The sequence below is a fragment of the Euprymna scolopes genome, chromosome 38 (assembly GCF_053919585.1).
Source record: "Euprymna scolopes isolate OS-2025 chromosome 38, ASM5391958v1, whole genome shotgun sequence".
In the NCBI taxonomy this organism is placed as follows: domain Eukaryota; kingdom Metazoa; phylum Mollusca; class Cephalopoda; order Sepiida; family Sepiolidae; genus Euprymna; species Euprymna scolopes.
This window is the reverse complement of record NC_136519.1, coordinates 5,290,302-5,307,688: the sequence shown is the minus strand read 5'-3', so window position 1 is coordinate 5,307,688 and position 17,387 is coordinate 5,290,302. Positions and strand designations below refer to the sequence as shown.

At 31.5% G+C, this 17,387-nt stretch overlaps 1 protein-coding gene across 18 annotated transcripts in view; it reads right to left on the bottom strand.

Moving 5' to 3' along the window:
• The window catches only part of LOC145263054 (sodium/hydrogen exchanger 9-like), a 328,320-nt gene that overhangs the window by 98,289 nt on the left and 212,644 nt on the right, over positions 1-17,387 (bottom strand). For 10 of the 18 annotated variants that reach the window (XR_013864464.1, XR_013864466.1, XR_013864467.1 and 7 more), the window contains exons 6-9: positions 11,279-11,384; positions 9,935-10,078; positions 5,588-5,688; positions 1,774-1,862 (exon numbers count right to left, since the gene is read on the bottom strand). Coding sequence is in view for 13 of the 18 variants with exons in the window: in XM_080119887.1 (XP_079976013.1) it covers positions 1,774-1,862; positions 5,588-5,688; positions 9,935-10,078; positions 11,279-11,384 (440 nt within the window). In the remaining 5 variants the exon portion in view is untranslated. Of the gene's footprint in view, positions 1-1,773; positions 1,863-5,587; positions 5,694-9,934; positions 10,079-11,278; positions 11,385-17,387 lie in introns of all 18 variants that reach the window. The other 8 variants (XR_013864465.1, XR_013864468.1, XM_080119891.1 and 5 more) reach the window with 1 other exon arrangement.

Here is a 17,387-nt window from a genome sequence, read left to right as displayed (position 1 = left end):
GTGTGAAGATCATCATCCCGAGGGGTTAGGGTTAATTAGTGACACAATTCAAGTAATAGTGCACATACAATTCAACAAAAGAATATAACAAAAATTTTGACGATCTTTATCTATTTCAATACAATTAATGAACAACTAGTAGATGTATAGGCAGACGCTTCTCAGACTGATATACGTACAAGGTATCTCGTGCACACACAAGCATTAATCAATACACACAGGTTATTTGCCCTTGTCTCAGCTTTAGATCTATCCGACAGGTGGGGTGTCTACTTCTTGTTTCACCTTCTCTATCCACTCCCATTCGCTCTATTTATCTCGCTCTCTTTTCACTCGAATATTCTATGTAAACAGACGTACATTTCCGTGTGTCTCGACAGGTGCAACTTTCACTTTAAGGTAAGACAACATACGGAAACAAACTTGTGTGAATACTATATGCAGATACACAATGAACGAACAACAAACATTACAAGTTAAAAAGCATGCTTGCATGTGTGCACACAAATCACACTCTCTTATTGTTTTTATCTTGTTCGTTAAATAAATTCATTCTTTTTATATAGTGTACCTCAGTATTCTGGTTGTATCATTTCGATGTCGGAGATGATGTAACAGTCTCTACAAATAGTTGAACACGTCCACTACAAATCCATACTTAACTTACAAAAAATTGTAATTAAATTTCATCTTACATAATTTTTTAAATAAAATCATTTTCTTTTATTGACAGATTAAAAACAATTGTCTTCACCTCATTTTTAAAGAGAGATAATCGTCGAAATTCAATATCCACATGATAAAAAATATCATTTTAAAACATAAAAACTACACATTAGAATAAGTAAATTTTAGTTAAATTCTAGTAGTTAGGTGCACCTATTCAAAAAAAGAACATTTAAGCTAGCTTAGTTATTGGTATTTTTGGTTCCCTAACAAAGGAGGTACTGGACCTAGTAATTCACTCCTGTTCATACGTTCACACTTTTCTCAATAACCACACCTTGGACTTTTTGAAATTTTTCACAAACATTAGTTATGGTGAAAGTAAATTTTTCTCTTGTAAAGGGGGACCTTGCATGCTTGGCTTGTTTTATAAGACTTCATTTGACTGAAAATTATCTCCTCTTACTTCTACTATACTGAAACATACCAAACTCCTGCCAAGGAGTTGTGGAAGACAAGCAGATCATTTGTGCATACGGGCCATAAGCATGTCTACAATGGGCCATATATGGCCTGTGGGCTGCAAGTTTGACATGCCTGGTATAGATAATGAGAAAAGGTAAGCATTTAAGATCTGGAGAAACAAAAAGATTCACACCTCAAATATTTTATAACAACATCGCCTTGTCCATATATGGACATGAGTGGAACTTGGCATCTTAAAATCAGTCAAGATAAGAAATTGGATGTGTTTGATTCCAAGAGTTGAAGACAGATTCTAGAGATCAAATGGAACGATTGAATTACCAACGACGAAGTAAAAAAAAAATCACACTAACCAGCAGGTAGTATTGTCAATAATCTTCAAACGACATGTAGGCTTGTTCGGACATACCTTAAGATTGATCCCAAAGAGAATTGCTAACTGACCAAAAATGAACTGGAAATGGACAATCAAAAGATTGTAACGGAAAGAAACTGATTTCAGATTGAAAATGGTGGCATACTTTGACTACTTCATGCATTGCAAGACGCAGGAGTTCCTAAGGCTAAATAAAGAAAAATTCCCATTTTTGTATATTAATATCAACTTAAAAAAAAACATACCTGTTTGGTCCGTGCTTTTGAATCGGGCGACAAATTATTATATGTGTAATGTGCTTGCGTTATTCCACAGAATAAAACCGCAACAATTCCTGTAAAGAAAACAGAATTATAATTCATCATTTATGACTGGTTATAGTTAGAATGTAAATTTAATGTAAATCGCTCTAAACAAGACACAAGGGCACTTAATATAAGGAGCTAAAAACATAAATAATACTACTTATAAGTCAACAAGTTGCCAATAGTGTTAGATGGAATAGATTCTGACCAATAAAACAGCAATTCTTCCCCCTTCATCAGAAACATTGCTCATTCCAAATGAGGCCTGAGCAACAAAATAAAGAAAGCTAGAGTTACGAGGTTGCCCAAAGTAAACGGGTTGTCAACTTTCTAGTCTACAACGTCGTGCCATCGAATATATACTGCATATTCCCTACCGTGACCCTGTTTCCTCTGGAGTATATGATCTATTTGAATTAGATCGGCTGTCTACTCACTGGAGTGTAACAGTTACTTCTGTTGCCTACAGATCAATTTATGGTTTTTGCCTCACTGCAATACTTAAATACCGTCCTACGCTGTGGCTGAAAAGACCAAACCCACAACAATATGCTTTCACATTAGACCTTCTGAATAATGACACCAGTGTTTGCTCAGATGTACTGACGATCTCCTTTCACATTGTGTTCTGCAGTCCTGAATGTGCTGCCTCATAATTCCATCATCCAATGAGTCTCTTATAATCAGAGACAGACTTCTATCGTCTAAACATTGAATCAGTTCTGCAAAAACAGTCGTGTTCTTTTCGAGAAATTTGGGGTCGTTTGGATTCTGTTGGAGATTGTATGACTTTGTGTAGTTTTTGAATCCTTAGATGTCCCAGAAATTTTACCTGCCACAATTCAAATTTAGATTCCGATCTGTCAAAGAAAAGATGGCGGCTGGGCCCATAACCTGTTAAGTTTTGAGACATTGTGTTGAACAAAGATGGCGGCGTAGTTCAGATCAGTAACCAAGATGGCGGCATAGTTCAGATCAGTAACCAAGATGGCGGCATAGTTCAGATCAGTAACCAAGATGGCAGCATAGTTTAGATCAGTAACCAAGATGGCGGCGTAGTTCAGATCAGTAACCAAGATGGCGGCATAGTTCAGATCAGTAACCAAGATGGCGGCCAAGACTCAAATGCGGTCCGTGGTGTAGTTAACAACAAACTGAATCCAAAATTTGACAATTTTTATAATAATTTTGAAACGTTTTCATTGGTTGTTTAGCACAGCCGTTGGTTATAAAAATGATTGGCGAATCCATTCGTCTCATACCCCCATTAGGAGTCAAAAACATTTTACATAAACACATATCACTGTTACAGCTTCAGAGTTTCTATTGTCTAACTATTGTGATGATCCTAATTTTTATGCATTCCCTAATTAGCTCATTCTAGAATTTAAACTTTATCTTCCAATGCAATTTTAGTTTGACAAACAAATCAGAACTCCATATTTTTTTTGTTCCAGAATGTTTTTTCATTAAAACCAACCTTGTGTCTTATGGAAGCTGCAGAGCAAAAATAATGGCATCACTTTTAATTGTTAGGATTGTGACTTTTAACAATAAAAACAATAATTCAAGGTGCATATTAACATGTATAATATATAAAAGTAATAAATTTAAAGTGCAGGATTATTCTACTAAAACACAATGTTGATTATATATATCTTCCAACAACACCGACTATATCTCATTCCTCGCATTGTGATAGCCTTCTAATTCTCTACTACATATACATATATATATATATATATTCGGTTACAGTTGGAACTATTTCAGGGGACATATTTCATTTAAGTTGGGTTTTTTTTTTCTCGTTTTTATCTCTTTCTACAAAAAAGAAAATTTTCTTTTCCTTCTTTCAGACATATATCCTTGAAAAGTTTGATGAAAAGCACTTCAGGTTTTATTACATTTCGTGATTCTTTTAATTGACTTATTTTATAACATCTGAATATGGTTCATTTCTTTTTTATCATTTTTAAATTTTGCCTAGTAAAGTTATGTCCCATTTATGGATCCATTATAGCAAAAATTTCATGCAGTCATTAAATCACATAATTAACCTGAGGAACAAGATCACTTCCCTCAAATGTAAAATCATGTTGCCCTGGGCTATATCTCCAGACGCATTTCCAAGATTAAATGTACGAATTCTTCGAACCTTACTCTTGCCTTTCTTAAAGATGAATATATATATATATATATATATATATATTAGTAAGAAGTTGTTACCCAATATTGAACGAGGATCAATTAATGTTTCACACTCCCATGTTTTATTATCAAAATCAGTGAAAGGAGCTATTTTTCAATCAAATCGATTGATTGCCTGCTCTAGTTGGAGAACAATCTTGGTGGAAGCTTCACATACCTCCCCGCAGTGACTTAGTTCACAATACATTATAGTTTACACTGTACTATAGAGAACCTACTGTTGATTTTATAAAATTATTTTTTATTATATAATGGCTTTAATTAAAGTTTAAAATGCAAAAGTCAAGTATCATGGTTCAATTGTGCTCTGAACAGAAACATTCATTTTGAATGTCATATCAAAGAGCCTACTGTTGATGTTATATGCTGGCCCACTCGGCTTATGTGGTCATAAAACTTCTCAAATGCACTTGTGATGTTAGGCTGTATAAGGTGTTATCTTTAGTCAAAATCGCCTGCTCCTTCTTTCATGAATTTTTAATTTTTTTTTTTTTTTTAATACTTATCAAAGCCATTCGGATACAAAACCTATCTAAGAACACTGCCAGGCATATAAAGTACATTTGTATGAAATTTTTTAAAAATCGGCCCACCAGTTTAGGAGTTCGTAGAGAACTTGCACAAAGTTCTTTTAGTTACAATTTCCTTTTTTCTTTGTTTGATCATAGATTTCCAGGATTTTAAAAATAGACCCTATATGTGTGTGTGTGTGTGTGTGTGTCATGACGATTCATAATACAGGTCTTGTAAACATTCGTCTCCAACAGAGCAGACATATGAAGACTAAAATTACTAAATAATTACCTAGAAAAGTTTTATCATATATCAATAAACAAAGTTATTATTTATTAATACTAGTAAAGTAATTTCTTAATAATGTATAGTAATTAGCAACTACACGTGTTATTAGTAAGTAGCTTATAATTGATTTATTTCCATAACATCAAAAGAAAATACAAAAACATAAAAGAAATTTAAAAAAAAAACTCAATTCAATATGAGTTCGATATATTTTTGATATTTTGAAAATCATGAGTCAATTTCTTTATATTGGCTTACAATGTCATAATAGAATCTGAAAGCAAGTTCTAATTAAAAAATAAACAAAAAAGTCTCTGAATTGAGACAAAGTTAAAAAAAATTTCTCAGTCTAGAAGGATTCGCCTCCTCTAAGTAAGTACAGAACAGATACTACACTTCTTTCTAATTTCATGTGAAGAGTTACATTTGTGTCACATAAGCTTCTTCTCAAAGAACAAGTGGGCAGAAATAGGGATCCAAACAATATATTTTAATTTGTTTGGATCGACAATCAAAGAGATTTTGCTCCCTTACTGGCTGCTAAGTCTCACTACAAACTTCTGGTCTTTGACATAATTCCTCAACACACCATCTTAAATTCTGCTCTTAAATTTCTCATGGAAAATTCGTATTTTCTACTCAATGGAATTATAACTCTTGGTCAGAAAAGTTGTAAATCCAAGGGGAGACAACTTAAAAAAAGGAGAAACTTCTACTTTAATTATTCAAGCAGTTACCGTCTTACCTGTGAGTCCTGCTGCTTCTGCGGCTTGGAATGTACAATAGGACATCAAAAAGAACAGAGCCGTTTCCAGTAAAGGATATTCTCGGATCTTGGTATATTTTGTCATGTGGGTCTCATTAAGGAAACAAATAGTTATCACATTTTAATAAAAACATAAAATCAATTATAATTTTCCTAGAGTAAAATCTTCCTCCATTAAAATATGCTTTCGTCATGCTCGCACTATGTATATTACTAATGTATTCGTTTAAAATCATTAAATAGTTTTAGTAATTTATTTTTTTATATTTAAATCATTTGCTGCTTGTTAAGAGAGAGTTGACAGATCGAGTTTTTAAATATGTGATTTTAAATATGTGATTTTAAATATGTGTTTTTAAATATGTGATTTTAAATATGTGATTTTAAATATGTGATTTTAAATATGTGATTTTAAATATGTGATTTTAAATATGTGATTTTAAATATGTGATTATAAATATGTGTTTTTAAATATGTGATTTTAAGCAAAAAAAAAATAAAAAAATAAAATAAAATTTACTTAATTGTCCTGTCGAAAATAGTAATATATCCAAAAATTACAACATTCATCGAATAGATCTACCGCTATTGTGTTTTCAGTTAAAAAAAAAAAAAAAAAGTATCGCTATCAGCTAAAACAAAATGCCAGTCATTACAGTTTTTTATTTTTCTTACAAAAGAGTCACCACTTATCAGAAGCCGGAAGCCACTCAAGGATAAGGGTTAATGAGTGTACAGTAGTCAACAGGAAAATATCGTAGTAATTGTTAGTAATGGAAATTTGGTAAATTGGATTACTTAAGGGGAATGCTCATCATGAACTTGTTTACGTTGGACTTGAAGACGACCATACTGTAGTCAGCTGGAAAGCAGGGACACGGAAGAGAGTTCCACAAGCGTGGAGTTCTAAGAAAGAAATTTTGTTTATGGAATCTTTGTTTAGGTTTAGGTACAGATAAAGTATTTTTCATGAATAGTGAGGAAGGACCATAAATTGGAGCTCAAACAAGCACATTGCCAACAATAAAGCAGAAAGCCTCATAACGTCTCTTCTGCGGGAAAGATGTTGCAGGGAAGTGAAACCATCCCACAAACAGCTTTGTAAGTATGGAAGTCAGTTTTGGTTGAAGCTTTTTCAGCACTATAATTGGAATGCCGTTAGGGTCAGTTGCTTTACTGGAATCAAGGTTTTTGATTAGCTTGGAAACAATACGTACAGATTGGTATGTCATACTGCCATGTTGAAAATAGTAATATATCCAAAAATTATGAAAATTCAGTGTCAAAAAGGGATATAAGTATGTTCCCTGTATTCGCAATCTTCAAGGTGTTCACATCTAGGAAAATGCCATTTCCCCCAATTTTCTGTAAAAATTACTTTTAACTATAAATAATTTTTTACTCAATGAATTTTTGTAATTTTTGGATATATTACTATTTTCGACATGACAAATACTTTTGTTTTTGCTTAAAACAACATATCCTAAAATATCGATCTGTTGATTATCTTAACACGCACCAATCATTTTGAAGAAAAAAAAAAAAAACACCCCTCATTGATTTATTAAAAAAAATTTTTTTTTAATCAGAATGCAGAATATCTTTCCGAATTCATTTGAGGTGACTGGGTAAGTTTAATGTGGCTGCTTGACTTGCTATTTGCTTTCCCTAACTACTTGAAATAGTTTCGTCTGGAGGTAGGGTTAGAAAAAAAGCATATGTTTTACTTACTAACTTTTGCATGATGGGGATAGAAGTACATATACTTATATATAAATACACATTGGTGTTTATTATATAATATAATAAATTATTATATGGTTCTTTTTCATATTGTAGTTTTCAAAGACAATTAGTGAAAATTGAGTTTTGTAAAGAAAGAAACCAAAGAGTTCTAATTGTAAGAAAAGGGAGGTAAATATTTTCTAAAAACTGAAAATCTTTGGCCAATTTAGCAAAACTTAATTTTCGTTGTCTTTGAAAACTGTTTTCATTAATTAAATTTTCTACTTCACCGTTTTAAAGAATAGATAAGACATCAAAACTTGCAGCATTTGAGTATATATAACTGATGACATCAAAATCAATTACAAAAAAAAAAAGTACATAGAAATTTAAAAAAAAAATTGTTAAAATCTTTTAAATAAAACAAATCAAGGGGAAAAGATGATCTGAGTAAAAGACTATCTCGTCAACATTGAATAAACAAAGCAGCACCAATATAATAGTTCTCCAACGTAACGAGAAAAAATATTGTCAAGAGTGTGACAGTTGTATGAATCATGTAAGCTGTTCAAAACTATTTTTTTTTTCTGTTTTTAAAGGTGAACATTTGATGAGTAAGCGACTAAAAATGCAGTAAAGACATAATATTGCAGATTTGTTAGTCATGAACGAAACAAAATTGTAATGGTTACTTCCCTACCTCTATATTTGATAAAATCAAAAGTAAAACTCTTAAACATTTTGGTCATGTAAAACGATCAACCACTGGCCTGTCAAAGTTATGCTTTGACAGTACGTTAGAAGATAGAAGAGGCAGATAAAAGCTAAGGAGAAGGTGGAGAAAAAATCCAACACCGTAAGACACAGTCAATCAACCAAAAACCACATCAGTCTATATAAAAACATATAAGATATTAAGGGATATATACTCAAGAGTCAAAACAATGAAAAGAAGATGCTGTTGTCACTGCCCTAGTGATGAATAAACAATTACTCAAAAGCAGCATCAATATGGAAGGCTCCCAGAAAATGCCAATAATGACCCCCAGTTTGAAATTGAACAGAGACAAAAACGTTAACATTTAATGCTACTAAGACAAAACTCCTTTCCTTTAACAATTATAAGAAACTAGGTATGCACTAATAAGCAAATTGATTTTAAAGAATAGATGAAGCATCAAAAGTTCTAACTTGTAGTATTTGAATATATAACTTATGCCATCAATACAATATGCAGTGAAAAAGGACACAGGCCTATACACTCGAAATTACAGTCTTTCAATACACGTCATCTCCAGATTTATAGTCAGAGCCAAGCTGGTGGTTCCTCCAATGTTTGTCTAGTCTGGATTTGAAGGTATTGAGTGACTCTGCAGATACCACTTTTTCCGGCAGCTGATTCTACACGTTCACCATATTTTAAGAGAAGTGTGCTTGAACAGACCCAACTGCCCCCTTCCGATGTCACGACTTATCCAAACACAAGGAATGCCTACAGGTCCTACAATCTTGTTTCAAAGGAAGCATCTTGAGACAGTCCACGTTGTATATAATAAGATTGGGTAGACAATTATTTCGCTGGCGCTGGGTAATGACTAACTTAAAAAAAGAAAATTGTGTGAAAAAAAATCCTCAAAAATATTGAAAATTCTTTACCAAAATTTTAGGAAAGGAAATCTCATCAAAAACACATTTGTTCTTTTATTTTTTTTTAAATATCAAATGCACCATCTATCTCCCCCAACCTTAGCATAAAAATAATTTAAAAGATTCTCATAAAAAAAAAACTTAAAAGAAAAATCATGAATAAATGTCATTTGAAGAAAATTTCAAATATATAAAAGAACTAGCTAGCAGCCCGACATTGCCTCGTCCTACAATACGCTTCTTGTATATGTATTATTATAGAATCAATCCCCTAGAGAAGTCACTCCTTATTAATGATTAGTTTTAAAATATGCAAACGAAGAAATGATTTCCAGCGATTTTAAATAATACCGCTTTATGTAAATAGAACTCATTAATAAAAAAAAAATTAAAATGGTGAGGTACACCTGGACTTGAAAAGCTGATCATTTGATCTGTAGTCGAATGCTCTACCTCTAAACTATATCTCATGGTTATAATAAATGTTTTTTTTTCTAAGAAATGATTCACTAAAATTTTATTATCCCCCCCTCCCCCGCCCGGTATAACATAAAATATTCCCTTGTAACAATTCTTTTTTATCTATAAGAGAGAAAAGCTATTTTTCAGATCGGATTTTTTCAATTTTCGATACTTATCGGATGAAATTCTGTACAAAATGTATCTAAGAACACTGCCAGACGTATAAATTAGCTTTGTGTAAAATTTGCAAAAGATAGGCTCAGCCGTTTCGGAACCTATAAGGAAGGAACTTTCTCTCTCTCACACACACACACACAAACACACACACACACACACACCCACACCCACACACACACACACAAAGTGACTTTTATAAAATAGTAGATATCATAAAAGATCCAAACTAAAAAATAAAAAAATGTCATTTTAAGAAAATTTCAAATGCATGAAAAAAATCTAAAAACTACATTTCCGGAATGTGAAATCAAAAAGGATATAAGGGCTGTAATGCAACCAATGGCAGCACCAATAAGGAAGGCCCCCAGAAAAATGCCAATAAAGTTACCCATAGAATTAAAAAAAGCATTTGCCTGGTAACCTCCCTTTTCTGCTATACTTGCATATTCTTCCACAGCTCTGCAAGAAACAAAAAGAGTATCAAACGATGATCAAGACATCAAAAAAATTTACACTTGTACAACATGCATAATGTCTATAAATATTTATCAACCACACAGAAATATTTATACTTTGAATATATCTGAGAAAGAATTAGACTTGTGGCTGATCTCAACCTCTTGTAAAAAGTTAATTAAATGTGTTAATCTAATTTTGATGACTTTAAAAAAAAAAAAAAAAAAAAAAATTATTTTCATTTTCTGTAAATGATGGAAATATTTGTTTACGTTAAATCACAAGATAAAAAAAAAAATAAGTTAACGACATCATCCTCTATTCAAGACGTGTAAAGCGACTGTACACATATCAAAGGCAATGTCTGAAATAATGTCTGTTAATTTGTTATTATGAGCAGTTGTTTAGAAACAAAAAAAAAATAAACACAAGGTAAAATATATTGAAGTTGACAATCGTTGATTAGATATTCTTTCGTATAAACGTAAAAAAAAAATGTTTCTAAATTAACCTTGGAATAACAATGCAAGATAGACTCAAAACTGTCGATATAAGAAACCAGCTTAATATTAACAGATCTATTATCAAAGTTATTTAAAAAAAAAACAACAGATTAACATGATTTAGACACGTTCCCTGACTACTAGACTCTAGCAATATAAAGAAATTGTATCGAAAAGATTTCGTTCAATAAAGATCAAGAGGATTATTAGCAAAGAGCTAATACTGAAAAGCCACTACAGACATATGACAGACTGGTTCAATATGTGATGGAATTTTGTTCTTAAGCATATGACGAAACTCCATGGCATATGCATATAAATAAGTAGTGGTATGTCCTGTGAAAGAGATAAATTGTAGGAAAATAGTCCTTGCTTTAGTTTCGAGTAATAATCTGCTGAGTTGTCTTGCTGAATGAGTGTACATGGTCGGAGCTGATATTCCATTAGTATTAGCTTGTTATGTACATTTTGATGCCACTCCCAGGGGGCTCTATTGCTCTATATTTATGGCTGAACCAGCCAATCATATTCTTCTGAGGAGGAAGAACCCAGATGTACTCGTATTCATGATATCAAGTAGTCAGGTGTCTGGTGGGGCTTAAGTTTAAAATAGAATTTTCATCATTAAATATACAATGCATCTTAAGGATATCTTTTTTTTTTTTTTTTTTTTAAAACCAAAAGATGATTTAACACTTACCCAGATAATACTATGGCTACGGCATCATTTAGAACACTTTCACCAAACACAAGCGCGTATAAATCTACGTCAACGTTGAGATCATGAAAAATAGCCAACACTGTCACTGGAAGAAAGAAAAAGAAAGAAAAATTTCACAAGAAATTTAAAATAAAAAGATATTTCTTTTTCAATTGCTTCAAACATTTTAGATTTGCATGAAATATAAAGTAACCACCATCATCGTCATATTTAGTTTGATGTTTTACATTCACATTCAATCCTCTGCATAATCTGGTGTTTGCTCAGAGATGTAACGGCGATTTGCTTTTGCATTGTGTTCTGTAATCCTCGTGTCCCAAATGATGCTGAGTTAAACAGAGTTGAAACGGAAAAGATAATGAAATACCAAGATTTTATGCACGACATGAAAAGAAACTGGAATCTTAAGATCTCGATCATTCCATTTATTATAGCAGCAACTGGACTTATGAAAAAGAATTAAAAAAACTACCTGGGAAACATACCCAGTGAACCAAATGCAAGAGAAATTCAAACAATTGCATTTAAAGGGACTGTCAGAATTTTAAAAAGATTTCTTCATTATAATATCTGAGTTAGCGGGAGAATGTTTGGCATCCGGTAGGATGCTCTATCCCCAGCTTAAACAAACTGATAAGAAAAATAACAAACAAAAACAAAAATAAAAAAACTTGCTGCCTCAGAATTGTGTGAACGAACATGTATCACTGTCACATTTTCAGAGTTCCGTATTGTCTAACTATCGTAATGTTCCTAAGTTTTATGCATTCCTTAATTAGCATAGTAGCCTCTGTTGCTGTTTTATGACCATGGCTTGATAAAGGAACAAAACCATCCATCTTATATGCTGGCATGTTTGACATCTTTAAGAAATTGACTTTTAAACTAACCTATCTCTGGATAAGTCTTTATTTATCCCTCTTTCTCTCAAATCCATCTTATCAATTCTTTCCATGTTTTCCTTTATCTTCCCCTGTTTGATGCTGCTACCTTAATTATCTTACATCTAATTCAAACATTATCATCTATTCTTTAAATGTAACCATACCATCAAAGTCTCCTGTCTTGCACATATTGTCCTATACTGTTCACATTAAATTTTCTCTGAGGTTATCAGAACCAAACTTGTCTTTAAGGCTATATATATAAACTATATGCAAGAGTTTTTCAAAAGATGGAACACTGTTTATGAGCAAAGAAGGAGAGGCTTAAACATTCATTTCAAGTGCAAATTATGTCGAATTTATACACCAGTATAACAGAACACGTGTGAACGCGTGGAAAATATCAGCAGGAGCGTGCATAAAAAAATGAATGGACGTGTAAATGCGAGGCCGAGTCATGCGGCCGGAGGAAGGAGAAACACTGCCAGGCTAAAATCGACACGTGGCAATGAGAGACTTTTTGAGTAGTGCTGTAGATAATGGTAATAAAAACTTATGTGTTTAAAAAAAAAAAAAAATTGACGCAGTTTTTTATTTGTTTCCTCTTGTTTGTATGTAATGGCCCTTCTGCTTGTGCGATGATAAAACTTCTCAAATGCACTTGTGATGTTAGGCTGCATAACTTTGGTCAAAATCAAACTGTTCCTTCTTCAATGAGATTTTTTTCAATTATCGATACTCACTGGAAACATTCCAATACAAAATTTATCTAAGAACACTCCCAGACACATAAAGTACATTTGTGTGAAGTTTAAACAAAATCAGAAAAGGATAGAATTTTATAAGAATAATCAGTATAACTTACGATAGTGTGTCTTTGAAAATAAAATGCATTTCAGAGAACATATTTATGCACTTTCGTGTAATGCTGAAATTAGTATAAATTCCAAAAATTACAAAAAATTGTCCAGTAGAAAAATAATTATAAGTAAAAACAGAAATTTTCAAAATTTCTATTCCATTGTTAAATTAACTCTTTAAAAGTTCAAAATCAGGGGGAGATAACTACTACACTACCGATGACATTTATCTTTCAGGTTGGCCATCTTACTTCTTTTCAATAATACTGCACACGTTTTAACGAAAATTAGTACTAGCACATTTTCTACTGAACCAATTTTTGTCATTTATAAATACTAATTTTGACATGACTGTCAGGACGTAATGTTTTTCCCTGAAATGACTTTGTTCGAAATTACACAATTGGATCGGACGATACATTAAAGTAAAGTTGTACCGAATAATCTATATAATAAAATACAAATTTAATTTTACAAGGACAGAAAGGAGAGACTTAATCTCGATTTCTATGAATAATAATAAACAAGAAAGGAAAGAATTTCCTTCACTTTTAAAATAGACATAATAATACTTCCTTATTATGAAAGCAGAACAAAAGGAGGAAAAGAAAAGTTTTGGTTTCTTTTCTTTTTTTTATTAGTTTTTTTCTTTCTTGCCCAATCAGAATCGAATCCTCTATTGAAACTGGTTAGTTTTATTAAATATGGTAAAATCTCTTTTATTTTATTGGTTGAATTGCTGACAAAAACAAAAAGTACACTGGATGTTCAAATGAAAACCCAGGGTTTGAGCACTAAAGTCAGTGTGCTGGTTGGATAAAGCCATGCTGATGAGTTTTCAAAAGATAAAACACATCTTTAGATATGTATATATTCAAAATAAAATAAATTATAAATACATAAAATTATAAAATTAGAATAACAAAAATCAAAACCCATTAAATTTAGAAAAGTGTCCAATCTTTATCAAAATAATCAAACAACAAACTGAATAAATATGTATGTGTACATTCATATATATGTATTATTACGATAAATTATCTCCCTTTAAATAGTTAAATTTAAACATAACAACCATATTAATAAGAATGAATAAAACAAACTCAAACAAAATGCAAATTAAGTTATAAAATACATGGAAATATAAATAAAGTAATATTAAAATAATACTGAATATTAACGCAAGTATTATTTTTCATAATATAAATAAAGGGATATTAAAATAATATTGAACTAACGGGACCTGTGGAAATTCCACAGAGGACACATTCGCATGTAATATATTGATGTTGTCATTCTGTAGATGTTCAGTGTAAATGGAAATGCTCTGGTATTATTGTAGCATTTTTTGTTAAAACTGCAAAAGTATTTATCTAAGCTAGCACCAACGCCCGGCAAAACCTGGTCGTAAAGTATGCTTAAATATGATATTTTAATTCTTGCAGATTTCGTATATATTATTATAGAGTTAATGTTCAATCGATTTTTATATATTATAAAGTTGCAATTTAAAAAATAAAAAATATATCCATGACTTGGGTGCATTAGCTTGAATCGAAACCGAAACAAAAATTTATGAAAAAAATTTTTGTATGTATATATAACTTAAGTTCCTTCAGCCATATTTGAAACCGGAACCAAAGCTTATAAAGAATTTTTGATAAAATTATTTAATAAACAGTAGATGACTTAAGTGCCATCAGCTATAATCGAAACCAAAACTAAAACTTATGAAAAATTCTTGGTAAAATGATTTATGACAAGAAATGAAAGTACACAATAATTAAACGACCCGGATGTAAACGTGACACACAAAATAGTACACACACTATCGTATCAATATATAGATATTAACGCAAGTATTAATTTTCATAATATACAGTTACATTAAAATAATATTAAATATTATCGCAAGTATTATTTTTCATAATATAAAGTTACATTAAAATAATATTAAATATTATCGCAAGTATTAATTTTCATAATATAAATAAAGTTACATTAAAACTCTTGAGTTGTAAACCATGTTTAGTTTAAGAACAGTTTCTGATGGTTAGTTGTTCTATACAAGTCCTGGAGGTGACTGGTTCTCAGTAGAAAGTTCTTGAGTTGGAATCCACAGAGCAAAATATTCTTCCCGTGTTGACACGAAGAAAACACATGCAAGGTTGCTAAAGAAAAAGGTTTAATTTTTATGGAGCAATTCTGGTTTCTGATTGGTTGCTATCAGAACGTGAATTAATTTGATTGGTCAGTTCTTAGCAGCATTTATAAATAGAATCTCCCAACTGTGAGGGACCATACCCTCATTACTCAAAAATATTGCAACAAAAATAATACTGAATTATTATTATTAATTATTATTATTAATACTGTATTATTTTTCATAATATAAATAAAGAAATATTAAAATAATATCGAATATTAACACAAGTATTATTTTTCAAGAATTCTAAAATAAAATAAAATTAATTTCAGGTCCTTTTCAATTTTTGCAAAACTGCCCACATTTGCAACACTTAAGTCAAACACATATCCGAGAGTTGTGGCCCAGAAAGGTCATTAATAAAAACTAACACGAATATTGTTTAGAAAAGATATTTATATTTACAAGACAGAATACATAGAGAACGAGATTTGTATCTGTAGTTTTATATTTGTATCTTAGTATATTTATACCGTTAGGAAAGTTCATATATAGTGTATTGGAGAGTCTCCACAACACTGAGGAAGGTAATTTTCCTCGAAATATCATACAATACAGAACTTCCATCTGATCATACTGATGCAAGTAAGAATACAATGCAAGTATCAAAAAAAGGTCAACCTACATTGTACTAATAAAACGTGAATCTGCATAGTTTATTCCACCATTTTAACTTGTTTCAGTTTGCGTGTATCCGTTACACCTCTGCATTGTATTGCCTTCTATAAATTTTCTTTGCAAACAATGAAAATATAATTGAGACTGAAGTTTTAAACAGTGTGTGAGACATGATTTTGAAGGAAAACATAAACAGAGGCTGAAGAGAGTCGGACATAGGCCACCAGATATTGCTTCGCTTTGTTTTGATTTGAAACTGACGGTATCAATGTTGTTGTTCTGATCTCCTGTAACACATACATAAATATTATGCTCTCATTTTGTAAGTTTTCTTAATTGAGTATTCTGCTAAGATTCTCTCCTACTAACCTATATATATATATATATATATATATATATATATATATATATAAATGGATACTCAGATTTGTTTATAGTGATGAAGGCTTTGTGTAGAACCAACCACACTTTTTAGAGCCATTGATAAATTTAGTCCGTGCAAATGGCTGCCACAAGACAGAAAAGACAGTAGACCTCTGGTTTTATATCAGTTTTCTGTCTCCTAGATGCAGGTCTGAATGAAGACTTGAGGTGCATCTCTCCCAGTGGATTAAATGCGACCCCAGATACCAACTGGGAAATTTCTACATCCCAGCGTGGTACATAGAAGTGCCTTAAAAGTGAGAATGTGTGTGAAGACACTTCTCAACCTATATATTTAACAAGTTTATCTACAAACTTGAAATTTGGTATATAGGATATTCAGACACGTGGAAAACTTTTTAAAAAAAGGGCTGCTAAGGGGGTTAAAATTTAAAAATTTGTACGTGGGAGGCTACTGGATTTTAATCTGCTTTCAACCATTTCAGGACCTCATATGCACAGTTGTGAAACATGACAGCTCCCTTATGTTAAGTATGAGTTGGCTTGAAAACACTCTTTAAAAGTCATGTTAAGCTGGTGTAATGGTTATCATATTTGACTAACTGCCTTCAGGTTTTGGTTTCGGATTTCAGCTCGGGTATTTTTTTTTTGTTACTTACAAGAAGTGAACTGTTTAGAAAATAACATAATACTCGCATGAAAATGTCTGTTTCTTTCCAGGTTTTTGAACTTCATTTTTAAAAAGGAATTTAACATTACATTTAATACCTACAGTATTTCTGTTTATGATAAGAAATCTGCATCAATAAAAAAAATAATATTTATGCATATTTTATGACCGGGCAACGCCGGGTACATCTAGTATATATCAGTCGGCAGCAATTAAATTATTGCACACATTTGATTCCTTTCTATATTTAGTCGATGCTTATATTAAATATCTTATTATTCTAAAATATTTTTTCCCCTTTTATCCTCCTTAGCTCTGATTTAATGTTTAAAAAACATAAATTGCAACTGAGTAAGCTACTTATACAGAGCATGCTCGAAAATTCACTTAAAAATTCTCGAGGCGGTATTTTAATTTGCACCAACCGTTTCTGTGTAAACAGAAGGAACATACCTATAATTTGGAA